This window comes from Rhinolophus sinicus, chromosome 8, assembly GCF_057876585.1.
Source record: "Rhinolophus sinicus isolate RSI-liver-muscle chromosome 8, RSI-T2T, whole genome shotgun sequence".
NCBI lineage: Eukaryota > Metazoa > Chordata > Mammalia > Chiroptera > Rhinolophidae > Rhinolophus > Rhinolophus sinicus.
The window spans coordinates 37,552,389-37,565,332 of record NC_142508.1 but is presented as its reverse complement, the minus strand read 5'-3'; the positions used below and the strand labels follow the sequence as shown (position 1 = coordinate 37,565,332).

The 12,944-nt window shown below is 46.1% G+C and overlaps 1 protein-coding gene and 1 non-coding gene across 2 annotated transcripts; both read right to left on the bottom strand.

Annotated features, from left to right (window-relative positions):
- Window positions 1-1,745: 1,745 nt before the first annotated feature.
- Window positions 1,746-1,853, bottom strand: LOC141567757 (U6 spliceosomal RNA). Its single transcript, XR_012490586.1, has one exon. It is a non-coding gene; the product is annotated as a U6 spliceosomal RNA (small nuclear RNA).
- Window positions 1,854-2,918: 1,065 nt separating this feature from the next.
- IZUMO2 (IZUMO family member 2) lies at window positions 2,919-11,787 on the bottom strand. The gene is made up of 7 exons (XM_019741471.2): window positions 11,556-11,787; window positions 11,281-11,355; window positions 7,853-7,939; window positions 7,594-7,614; window positions 6,606-6,686; window positions 5,270-5,396; window positions 2,919-2,961 (listed from the first exon to the last, which is right to left on the bottom strand). The coding sequence occupies exons 1-7, from the start codon at window positions 11,785-11,787 to the stop codon at window positions 2,919-2,921; spliced, it is 666 nt and encodes a 221-aa protein (XP_019597030.2).
- Between the last annotated feature and the right edge of the window lie 1,157 nt (window positions 11,788-12,944).

Genomic DNA, 12,944 nt, shown 5'->3' with positions numbered 1-12,944 from the left:
GCAGGAGGTGGCAACTCCCTCCCTGGGTCCCCCACAGGAACGTCTCAGTATCCTAGCCCTGATATTGATATTGTAATTGTTGTAATTATTTGATGACTGTCTCTCCTGCCGCAGACTCTGCACTCTTCGGGAGCTCTCATCACGCTATACTTGATGCACAATTGAATTATCCATTTACTGCATTTTGCATTGCTCCCAGGAAGTTAAGTGAGTGGCTGGATCAGTAACCTGAAGACATTTTACAAACCAAAATGACACTGCTCCCCAAGCAAAAAGCCTTTCGAAGCCACCAGCTTGCGACCCCCAAGCTAGAGCCTTTCCTAGAGTGGGTTTCCGTGAGGCCACCAGTTTGATGTGTGTCTGCAGTAGCCCCGCCCCCGGCCAGTTCGCACGTATCGGTGACGTCATGCGCCTCCGGAGCGGTGTCGTCAAGGCCGCCAGTGTATGTAGCCTCCAGGGAAGTGCGCCTGCACAGGAGAAGGGGGGTTGAGGGGAGGAGACGGTGGACAGATAGTCCAGAAACTACCATTACCAGAATCCTCTCGATTGGAGCAGAGTCTATTTAAGAGGTTGGAGCCACTGCTCTATCTCTTCAAAAACTCTCCACTCAACGCGCGCTCAACTGCGCAGGTAACAAAAGTGGTGTCTTGGCAACGGGTGGCTGGAACAAGGAAGTCAAGGTTTTGGCTAATCAGAAGTCGAGTTCTACGGGCACATCTCCTACCTTTAACTACACTGGGATGATAGTATCTATGGCAACAGACTTATTTGCGGGAGGCAGAGGTTTCTGGGAAATGTAGTTAATTAGGGAGTCCAGCGGGATCCATCAACACTTAGAACTTCCTTTACTAATATCTGATATATATAGACACACATATATAAATATCCAAATACACACACACACACACACACACACACACACACACACACACATATATATTTAAGCAATATCCAATCCTAGGTGTTTCCCTGTCACCTCACAATTGTGTCTTGGTTGGTCTACAGTATTTGAAAAAAATTAGTTGCCTACAACTACTTTAATGGAAAGATTTCACATAAAAAAAAATCTGAATTTCTGGGTTCTGTTGAAAATTCTAAAGATCTGAAAACACTGGGGCTGTTATTTCACCACGAGCTGAGTATTTTCTATCCTCTATGAATGGGACCTGCAGTCATTCACTTTATCTACCTGGACCAATAAGATATTTGAGGTTTCAATCCCAGACCCTGGGAAAAACTGCCAAGCTCCCGTTCCCTGTCATTTAAAGCCCTTTGATGTATGGATCCATATTGTCTTTGCAGGCTTTTTTCTCCCAACATTACTACCCTCATTTATTCAACAAATATTTACTGAGCACCTGCTCTGGGCCAAGCATTCTTTTTTCTTTACTTTCCTTTTTTTTTTTTTTTTTTTTAAATATTTTATTGGGGGAGGGGAACAGGACTTTATTGGGGAACAGTGTGCACTTCCAGTCTTTTTTTCCAAGTTAAGTTGTTGTCCTTTCAGTCTTAGTTGTGGAGGGTGCAGCTCAGCTCCAGGTCCAGTTGCCATTGTTAGTTGCAGGGGGCGCAGCCCACCATCCCTTGCGGGACTCGAGGAATTAAACTGGCAACCTTGTGGTTGAGAGCCCACTGGCCCATGTGGGAATCGAACCGGCAGCCTTCGGAGTTAGGAGCAGGGAGCTCTAACCGCCTGAGCCACCAGGCCGGCTTCTTTTCTTTTTATTTTTTTAAGATTTTTATTAAAAAACATGGAACACTTCATGAATTTGCATGCCATCCTTGCTCAGGGGCCATGCTAATCTTCTCTGTACCAATTCCAATTTTAGTATGTGTGCTGCCGAAGAAAGCACTTGGCCAAGCATTCTCATCACTTCCCCCCACCAGTCACTCCCGTCAAACATCCTCATTATCCTGAATGAGATGGCAACAGTTCCGCCGGCAGGCTCAGAAACAGAGGATATCGTGTTATCCAAATCTATTTCCTACTTTGGGTTAGAGAGTAGCAGGAGTTCAGACAGCAAAGGATTTACATGAAAATGTATCCGAATCTATTCAGGAACATATAGGATGAAAATTTAAGAGTTCAGATAGGGAGGGAAACCTGTTGTAGGGAAAATAGAGTTGGTCAGGCTCCCTCCCCAGCCATCTGGTGACCCTGACCCGGTGACCCACCGGGCATGAGATAAAATGTTGTGCAAGCACCATCCATCCTGAAGATGTTGTTGTTTGTATACGCTTATTTAAGCACCTTGGCTGGGCGCCACTTTTGTCTGTGTGGTATGAAAGGGTCCAGCCATGTTATGAGGCTGGCTGTGTGGGCCGTGCCCAAAGTGTGTGGGGGCTGCTGAGAAACAGGCTGCTGTGGGCTGCTGCTGCTGGCTGCGGGTCGTAACCTGAGAATGTCCAGCTGTGCGCAGCAGTGAGAAACCCTGGCTGTGTCCAGAAAGCCTGTGAATAAAGCATGTCTAGTCTGCCTTCGGCTCCACGCATTTTCTTCCAGCTCCCTGAGTCACAGACACCTTGCCCCCAGGACACCACCCATTCGGACACCTGTATTCTTCACGCTGACAACTGCTGTTCCTCCGCCTAACTGTCCTTGCAGGTCCCACCATGAAGTCATCCTCTTTAGGATGCATTCTTCCCCAAAGTAAGAATGGTTGTCCCTTCAAGCCCTCAATGTAGGTTGTCTATCCCTTTGGAAGGTCCAAATCACTTCTACTTTGAGTCAGGGCAATTGGTGTCTACAGATGAGTGACACCTTGTCCCAACCCTTGAGAACCACCCAGTCAGGTGCCCAGAGCGGGTTACCAATTGGGGGGAGGGTCCTTCAGAAACTGATGGAGACATTGAGGAATTTGTCACAGATTTTATTAAACTTCTTTTCCTTTCCCCTTGCAAACCCCCAAATCACCACCCTACTGTAGCAGAAGTTTCCGGTTTTGCCGGTACGAAATAGCCCTGATCAGAGAGAAAAAGCCTGGCGGTTAGAAAGAGACCTTCAGGTCCCTTCAGGTCAACTGACTCTCACCCGCCAACTTCCCTCCAATCATCGGCCTTATTTGGCTCAGCCAGTGACATTATGGGTCTCTGGGCAGATTTCCAGGGTTCTTGGACAATTAATGTACTTGAGGAGGGGGGAGTGAAAAGTTGAGACTGGGACTGGGGGTAAAAGTGGAAACAGGATGAGTGGAAAAAGGCAGGAGGAGACTCCGAGAGATACAGACACAGAGAAGGGAAAGACAGAAAGAGAGAGAGAAATGAGGAAAGGAGAGAAACAGGTGTATTAGGACTTGGAGATATCCAAGTCCTAATTCCCAGTACCAAATATGAGTGTGACCTTACTTGGAAATAAGGTCTTTGCAGATGTAATTAAGTTAAGGCAAAATGAGGTCATTCTGAATTTAGGCAGGATGCTACATTCAAAGTCTGGTGTCCTTATGAGAGAAAGGAAAGGAAGATTTGAGACACCGACACAGAGGAAAAAGGCATGTGAAGACCAAGGCAGAGACTGGAGGGGAGCCACGAGCCAGGCAATGTCAAGGACGCCAGCAATCACCAGAAGGTAGGCGACACCTATGGAATGAATTCTCTCAGGACCTCCAGAAGGAACCAACCCCACCAACCCCTTGATTTTGGACTTCTGGCCTCTAGAACTCTGAGAGAATAGATTTGTTGCCTTATGCCACCCAGTTTGTGGTCATTTGTTACAGCAGCAATAGGAAACTAATACACAGGGAGACAGTGGGGAGAGAGTTGTGTAATAGATACTGAGAGGCGAGACAGAAGTTAGGCAAGAGGCTGAGGGAGAGAGAAACAGAATTCAAGACAGAAAGGGCAACCCAGAGATGGGAGAGGGGAAGACAGAGATGAAGACCAGGCAAAGACAGGAGAGGGTCAAATATGGGGAGGGAGCTGGGGGAAAGGTGCTGGAGGAATAGGGGAAGGTGGGAGGGGAAGGGAAGTGGCAACAGCTGGAAAGGTTTAAAGAAGCAGAGAGGGGTTGACAGATAGGGAGAGAGTCTTCGGGGCTTGTGGGGTGGGAGTCAGAAACAGAGACCCCGAGACGGGGAGAGACATTCAGAGATAGAGCCAGAGAGACTGAAAAACACAGATTCAACCTGGAGGTGAGGAGAGGAAGAAGAGGATGGCAGATTTGGAACTGGGACAGTGGAGGGGAGAAGAAAGCCCAGAGGGAGAGGCAGAGAGAGGGGGAGAGTTTCAGAGAGGGAAAGAGATGGGGACATGACAGGGGGAACAAAGAGTGAGAGCTGACATTCACTGTGCTAAGCGCTGGCTTAATGCTTACCCCCAACCCTGAGAGGGATGCACTGGAATGATGTAAAACTGAATATGAAGAAACTGAGGCATTAGGGAGATGAGGGTGAGGGACAGGTGGAAAAGGCAACGAAAGACTGGAGAGGGTACTGAATGTGGGACAAGCAGACAGAGCAGGGGGAAACTCGGAGGTGGAGAGAGGATGGTGAGAGCAACTGTTCCCCTTCCAACTGTGGGCTTCATGCTTGGGGCCTATGGAAATGCTTTCATTTTAATATCTCAAAAAGCAGAAGAAAATAAGCTAATATAACAATGAATAATAATAATAAATATATAATATACTGGGGCTACCAAAATAATGTATACAAATTAACACATTTTGGTCAACGTTGCTCAAGCAGTAGTTCACCATAATCAGAAGTGTCTGGACGCTGGTGGTAACCACTTTGAGGACCTCTTGTAATTATAGGAGTCAAACGTGACTTGTATTAATCTTTTGTTATTGGAATATATTGAGTATTACAATTTTAATACAGTATTCCTTCCTTAAAATGTGTATACACTTTTTGGGTATCCTCTGTATATAATAATGATATTATTATGATATCGTGATATCATATATGATCATGATATCATATATCAATAGTGATATATATATATATATATATATATATATATATATCTGTCTTCAGACCAGCACATTCACAAAATATAATTTTTAGTATTTCTTATGGAGAAAGAGACCCACACAAGGGCAAAAGTGCTGACGACCCAGGAAAGACATAATGTGGTCCACGAGTGGGGGGAAGAGGAGATGAGGGGGCGAGAGAGAGAGAGAAGGAGAGCCAGAGAAAAAGACAAAGGGAGACAGAGACATAAAGTGACTAAAGAGGAGACTCCCTAATAACAGTGACGGATCCAGGGCAGTGACATTTTTTGAGGGTCTCAGTGGGACCTTTGGAGGCCTCAGGAGAGGGCAGGGATGACTCACGAAGCCACGATGACCCCTAAGGTGAAGACAGCCAGACACATGGAAATGACGATGCCAAACGTGGCCTGGTTCCGTGGGTATCCACCCTTGTTCTCGTACTGCAGGGCCATGCGGGGTTGCCTATCAACTGGGGTGGGGGGAGACAGCGCCGACCTCCATGTCACCACCCGTCCTCAGCCTTGTACCACACTCACTGCTCACTCAGCAACCTGAGCCTCTCCCCCGCTCCCACATGCCCCTTGCCTTCTCCTGGGGTCTGACTCTCCATTCATCTATTCCTCAAATTCTGTGTCCCAGACACCATTCAAGTTGCTTGGGATACAGCTGTGAACCCCATTAATAAACATCCCTGCCATCCGGGCACTGACAGTCTACACAGCACATCACAGTGACAGCGAAGAGCTCCTAAGGGAGCAAATAGACACATCCCCTCTTTTCAACTGGTCAAAGTCATGGGAGGAAATGACAAGAAAAACACTTCTAGATTAAAAAATAAAAGAAGTGGAAAAACTCTAACAATTGAATGGTATGACAAGTCCTTTCATTGGATTCCGATCTGAATGAATCAGCTGTGAAAGGTATTCTGGAGACAATTAGCGAAGTTGGAAAAGGGACTTGGAATTATTTGATATTGAAGAATTGTTGTTAGATTTATTGGGTGTGAGAATGGCATTGTGGTTATATAGAAAATGTCCTTATTTTTAGAGGTACACACTATTAATAGGTGAAAGCTCAGATGTCTGATTTCTTTTAAAATACTGTGGCAATAATCAAGTAAAGCAAAAACAGAGGAACATTCATTGTCAAGATAATTTAATAGAAAATGCTACTTTAGAGAGTGTAACCAGGGAGTTCTCTCTGAGGAGGTAAACTTTGAGACTTTGTTGAAGTGAGAGGAACAGTGTGACAGAGAGAGGGAACAACATGTGAAAAGGTCTAGGATGACTATTCAATCTTGATGTATATATGGGTGTTCATTGTACTATTTTCTCTGCTCTAAGGATATGTGTTTTTTAACTCTCTGAACGAATGAATAAAAGAATGAATTCAGCACATCTTCCAGAATCCCCAGGTATGGCACTAGCTAATAATAAAATGTTTTTCTAGCACTTGCCATTCTGGTGTTGTAAAGTCACACAGGAATCTACCCATTCAACAGCAGGGGTAAAGTTAATTTCAGGATGTGGAAGCAACTTCTGGCCTCACTGTAAGCAAGTGTTCAGGGCAGGACTCAAGGCTGCATGCGGGAGACCTCAAAACTCATATCTGCTAGGACATGGCTGTCTTCATCTCTCATGTACTGGTCCCATGTCTTCCCCCACCCCCAAGAGCTTACCAAAACAGTACTTTTTTTGGATACATTCGGGACTGATCTTCAGGCAATGTAAACAGTCCAAGACCTCTTCTTTTAGCAAGCCTGGACAAGAGGAAAGGGAGAATTGGGATGAGGGCAGCAATAGAGGACTGGCAAGGGGCGGGAAGGCAGACGGGGAAAGAAGAGATGGAGTCCCTTGGCCCTCGTGAATTTGGAGGTCCCGCAGGCAGCAGAGCAAGCTGAGCAAAATAAACTGACAATTCACATTAAAAATAAATTTTATATAATTATTGAAGAGTTAAATTGAATGCAGCTGTACAGTTGGCCCAACATTCTGTTTGTATACATTTAACTAATTAAAATTAAACACACGTTTAGTTAAATGTCCACAAACAGAACGTTTGCTCTTTGCCTATTTTGCAGCCCCCTGCGGCAGGCAGACTGGCTGGATACTCACTCATCTGTCTCCTCCCCTTCCTTCCACACAGAAAGACTACATTTCCCAGGATCCTTTGCAGCATGTTGCAACCATGTGACTGAGTTCTGGCCAATGTAAAGTGGGCAGAGGGATGCAGTGCCACTTCCAGTCCTGGCCATAAAAGTCCCCGGTGGGATTCCCTATTCTCTCTCCCTTCTGAAGCTTGCTTAGAAGCGACAGCATGGGTGCAATCTGGATCCCTGAGTCACCACTTGGAAGAACTGCTCAACTCTCAATGGAATTAGGGTGAGAGAGAACTAAACCTTTCTTTTGTTAAAACCACTGAGATGTGGGGTTTGTTATTAGGACATACTCTCCTATCCTGACTAACATCCCTCTAAAGTTCTTTTTTGCAGGTTGCAATCACTTTCATAAGCCCTCAAAAATCAGATAGCCCTAGGTACTACAGCTTTGGGGTGGGGGAACCACAAGATTGAGTAGGTGTGATAGTGGGGCTTGATTTGGGGAGACAGGGTAGAGAGGTGTAGGAGGGTAGAGAAGGGAGGGATAGACAATAAATCCAGGACTCACGGCACATTGTGGGATCGCAAGCTGCAAGAGAAAAGAGCTGAGGTAAGTTGGGACAGCAATTTGAGAATTTAATAGGAAGGGACCAGGAGAGGGAGTGAGGAGTGAGTCTGGGAATGGAAAGAGGGGAATATTGGGGAGGAGCAGAGAAGGCTGAGTCATAGGGGAGGTGAGGAAGGAGTTTGGTAGAAAACGTGAGAGAAGGGGATGGAGTGATCATGGGGAAGGAGAGAAGTGGGCTTGATGGAGAGAGATGCCACACCTTTTAATTCATACAAGTTTAAAACTTTCTTGAGTTCCTTGATCACCTTCTCCCTAAGAGTCACCAGCTCTTCCAGCAGAGGCCCATCTAAGGAGAGAAAGAGATCCTTGTGGGGTGGGGGTGGGGGCACCCAGCATCCCATCTGCAGCTTCAAAGAGATGAAATGAGGAAACTCCTTTTCGTTTACCAGGAGTAACCAAGACTGGTTTTACTTGGGGTCCACCGGGCGGATCTATGGGCTGGGAGGTGCCGCATCTAGCTTCTGATCCACTGTGGGGCCCAGGCTACACCACCTTCCTTTGGACTCAGTTTCCTCATCTGGTAGGTGGTAGAAAGGTGGACCTCTCCTCTGTTTTCCTCTGATCTGCTCTCTTCTCCTCTTCTTTGTCTACACTCACTCCTTCATGATTTTATCCAGCCTGTGGCTTTATATATTACCTAGACCAGCACTGTCCAATATGGCAGCCACTCGCTACACATGGAGACTGAGTACTTGAAATGGGCTAGTCTGAATTGAGATGTGTTGTTAGTGCAAAATGTATGCTGGATTTTAAAGACATGGTACTAAAAAAATAACTAAAATATCTCAATAATTTTTATGTTGACTGCATGTTGAAATGGTAATATTTTAGGTATTGGGTTAAATAAAGTATATTCAAATTAATTTCACCTGCTTCTGTCTACCTTTTAAAAAACGTGGCTACCAAAAAATTAAAAATTACATATGTGACTATTTGTACCTCACATCATATTTCCACTGAACAGCAACCTATATACATTGATGCCTCCCATGTTTCTATCACTAACCTGGACCTCACACTGAAGTCCCGATGTATATATTGAACTACCCACTCAGAAGCTCCATTTAGATGTCTAATAGGCATCTTAAACTCAGTAAGTCCAAAACCAAACCTTGATAGTCTCCTCCAAACCTATTCCCAACCCTCGAGTCTTCATCTTAGTAGATGCAGGTGCCATGATTCTAGTTGCGCAGACCTTGGTGCTATCTTTGACTCCTTTTTCTCACATCCCACATGCAATTTGTCAACATGTGTATCAGCAAATCTTGTTCAACATTTGTTCAATATTCAAGATAGATCCAGGAATCACTTCTCACCCCTTCCACTCATACCACCCTGGTTCTAGCCGTCATCATCTCTTGCCTGGGCCATTGCTACACCTTCTCACTGGTCTCCCAGCCTTCCTTTCCCCATGCCCTGCTAAAATCTGTTCTCCACAGCCAGAGGGATCCTATTAAAACCTCAGTCAGCTCACTTGCATCAAACTTCAGATCAGAACCCTCCCATGTGACCCAGAAGTCAAAAGTCTTTAGCATGGCCTAGAAGGCACTACCTGATCTACCCCTTACCTCTAGGACCTCATCTTCCACATCTCTCCCGCTTTCTCCACTCTAGCCTCCCTGGCCTCCTTGAGGTTCTGTGAGTATGCCAAACATAGTCCTGTCTCAGGGATTCCACTGCTTGTTCTTTCTGCCCACAGCCCTCAACCCCAGACTCCCTCAAGGCTGCTTTTCCTCTCCTTCAGTCTTTTCTCACATGCTGACTTTTCAGTGTAATCCTCTTGGCTGCCCTGCTTTAAACTGCAACGCCCTATCCCTACTCCCAGCACTGTCTATCCCCTGGTCCCTGCTTTTTTTTTTTTTTTTCTCCATAGTATTTGTCTGTAGTCACACAACAGCCTAGCCAACTGTCCCCCCCGTGTCTTTCCTTAAGGAAAGAAGAGTCTGTGAGACTGTGCCTTTCTGGGACTCTGTTCCATCCTTGTGTTTACACCTTATGTCTCTCTGTCTGGTCCCCAAAAGATGGTTTGCAGCCAAAGACGGGTAAGATATCTCACGGGAGATACAACCTAAGCCAGGCGGAACTGAGTGGGGACCCCCAACGAGCTGCCTTAGAAGAATATGGGAAGGGGCCTTGCCTCCCCTTCCCCCTGCCTGGGAAAAGCTGTTGCCGGCTCTGGCTTTTCCCTGGCACCTGTTTGTGAGAGAAGTTACAAAAACAATAAAGATCAGTTCTCTCCACTTATCTCAACGGAGCTGTTACAATATGAGAGACTTGACCCTGAGAAGGTACATACCTTAGGTAAGACATCATGGGACCTTGTACTTCGGCTGTTTACAGACAAAGGGTGATTGGAATAAACATTTTTCTGCTGTGATGTATGAGTCTCACAGACCGTGTAAGAAACAATATTACTTTCTTGTTTTTGTATACCTATCAATGAAAACCTTCAGTCGGCCTTATTCTGGGCTCCAGTCCTCTGAGACTGAGAGACCCCTGGCCTTTGGAGAGATTTAACTACATTAAGTCTCTGTTTGTTTCTTCCTTAAAAACTTAACCCAAACCGCCCCTTCTCGCACCCTCACTGCCCGTGTTGTACTGGACGCGACATTTGTCTCCTCCTGACTTATTATATTGTGCAGTAAAGGGTTAATTCAGCAGGCCTGGGTGGTCCAAACCCTGTACATTCCCAAAAAAGGTGTGTCTCTTGCCCAGCTCCTGGGAGGTAATCTCTCAGTCCTTGGAACATCTTGCCTATAAGAATGTCCTCCTTTCCTTGGGAGCCTTGGGCCACACCAGGTAGTCTATGCCAACAACATGATTCGTGGTAGAACCTTGCGCCATGTGGTAGCACCTTGACCTCTGGAGGGGCTGGAGACTGAGTAACTAAGGTCAGTCACTCCAGGTCAATGTACCCAACCCCCAATAATATAATAGTCAGTAAAATGATTGGCTTGAGCTCTTCAAAAATGTAAGTATCATAAAAGACAACCAAATACAATGTGTGGTCCCAGAACAGATCAAGGATTGAAAGAAAACTAGAATGTCCTTTCTCGTTCTTAGGAGATCTCTCATTGAAGAATTTTGTGTCAAAGTTAGGGTTTAAGTGTCACTAACTCTCAAATGGTACACACACACACACACACACACACACACTTCCTATCTTTTTAATAACTGATGGGCTCTTCCATAGTGTACTCCTCCCTGCTCCATCCCTCAAGGTGGGGCAAGGCTTTTGGGGCCTAGATGGCCTCCACTCCCTCCCCCCAAGTCCACAGGGGCCTCTACTGCCCTCTGCTGGGGAACTGTCATAAAAACCGCCAGTCTCCAATAACTAACTCTGAATGGCGTTCCCGCAGCCGCTGAACATACATCAGAAGAGACAACCGTGAAGTGGTTAAGAATACAGTGTCTGCGCCGGGATTTCCCGCTTCAATTCCTAGCTGTGTGACTTTGGGCATGTCTGAGCCTCAGTCTCCCCTTCTGTAAAGTGTCGTGCCCACCTGGATGAAAGGCTAATAGGTGTGTTTGCTTTTATTATTAAATCCAGAGGAGGCGTGGTGGATGGCTGGAAAGGAAGGAGGGAAGGGGGCTACGTAGGGAAAGTCTTTCCCTCTTAGTTCCTACCTCTCAGAGAATTAACCTTTAAGCTGTTTGTTTGATTCTTGATAAAGGATGCCACGAGGTCCAGCTGATCTACTCCTGGAGACAAGAGGGGAGGAAATTCCAGTGGGTCCTTCAGAGAGCCACGTGACCCTTCCCCCTAATCTTTCTCCAGGAAAGGCCCCGCCCTCCCCCTCTAGAGAGAGTGGTCCCCAAAGAGTCTCCCACCCCAACCTCTGGCTTGGACGCACTGTCCCTTTCCCCACAGTGCTAAGCACCCTCCCGTCCCCAGCACACACCCACTTTCCCCACAAACACGTTCAGCGCATAGTCCCGGAAGAAAGCCCCCTCCATGCCCAGCAGCAGGGCCTGAGCGCGGGCCTGCAGCTGCTCTAGAGTGAAGCGACTGGGGATGGTGGCGAAGCGCAGCTGGCTCAGGGCCTCCCGCACCGACTGGTCACACTGCAGGCAGCCCCAGCCTCCGCGGGGGCTGAGGTCCACCAGCAGCAGAAGGGTCAAGGCCAGAGGCATGGCAGGGCTTTGTGACGTGAGAGAGAACCTGGCCGGCCAGCCTCCTAGGTAAGGGGTGGAGGTCAGGGAGACCCACGGAGAAACACTCCAAGTGCAGGCACCGGCTCTGTGCCAAGCCCTGTTCTCGGCCCACGATACAGAGTTGAGGCAAACAGTCTCCGCTCACATCGTTTATATGCATTTGTTCAACAAATGTCAATGGAACACCCACTGCGTGCTGGCTGCTGGAGAGAGTCCAAGTGTTCATCCACTAATGAATGGTTAAACAAAATGTGGTCTCTCCATACAACGGGATATTATTCAGTCTTGAAAAGGAAGGAAATTCTGACATATGCTACAAAATAGATGAACCTTGAGGTCATTATGCTAAGTGAAATAAGCCAGTCAAGAAAAGACAAACACTGTATGATCCCACTCATAGGAGGTATTCAGAGAGCCTAGAGTAATCACATTCACACTCAGGGTATTTAACATGGGTTTGACCAGCTCAACCATATTCAGACTTTCCCAACTGCCTCCTCCTCGCTCTTCTTTTGGAGCAGGAAAGCAGCCACAGACAATATGGAAATGATTGGGTGTGGTTGTGTTCCAGTAATACTTTATTTACAGACACTGAAATTTAAATTTCACATAAATTTCACGTGTCACAAAATATTATTCTTTTCACTTTTTTCAACCAATTCGAAAGGTGAAAACCGTTCTTAGCATGGGGGCCATAGTTTACCATTAACCCATCATCCTGTTGGTTTCTGTCATAACACTAATTACAATTTGTCATTTCTTTTTGTCCTTCTTCCATATCATCTGATAATCCCCTGGAGGCCAGATACCATGTGTATCTTGTTCACCATTATGTCCCCAACCCCTAGGAAGGAAACTGGCATATGACTGGTTTTCGATAAATACTTGTTGAATGAAAAGGAAAAAGTCAGTTTCCTTTTCCGAGCCTCAGTTTCCTCCTCTGTAAATGGGGATAATAAAATACCTAGCTTATCCCAAAGGCGAAATGGTGTAAACCAATGTTTGCACTGTCCAATATGTAAGCCACTGTCACATGTTTGAAACAACTTGGTGATATGAATCCACTTCAACAGTATATGTTATAAAATCTAAATAGGGATTAAGTATTTTAAATAAAAATTCAGAGTCTGAATTGA

Coding starts and splice junctions, on each gene's coding strand:
- IZUMO2 (XM_019741471.2), bottom strand. CDS start 11,787: ATGCCTCTGGCCTTGACCCTTCTGCTGCTGGTGGACCTCAGCCCCCGC. Junction 7,615..7,852: donor AAACTTGTATGAATTAAAAG/GTGTGGCATCTC, acceptor TTTCTCTTGCAG/CTTGCGATCCCACAATGTGC. Junction 5,397..6,605: donor CCAAAAAAAGTACTGTTTTG/GTAAGCTCTTGG, acceptor CCCCCACCCCAG/TTGATAGGCAACCCCGCATG.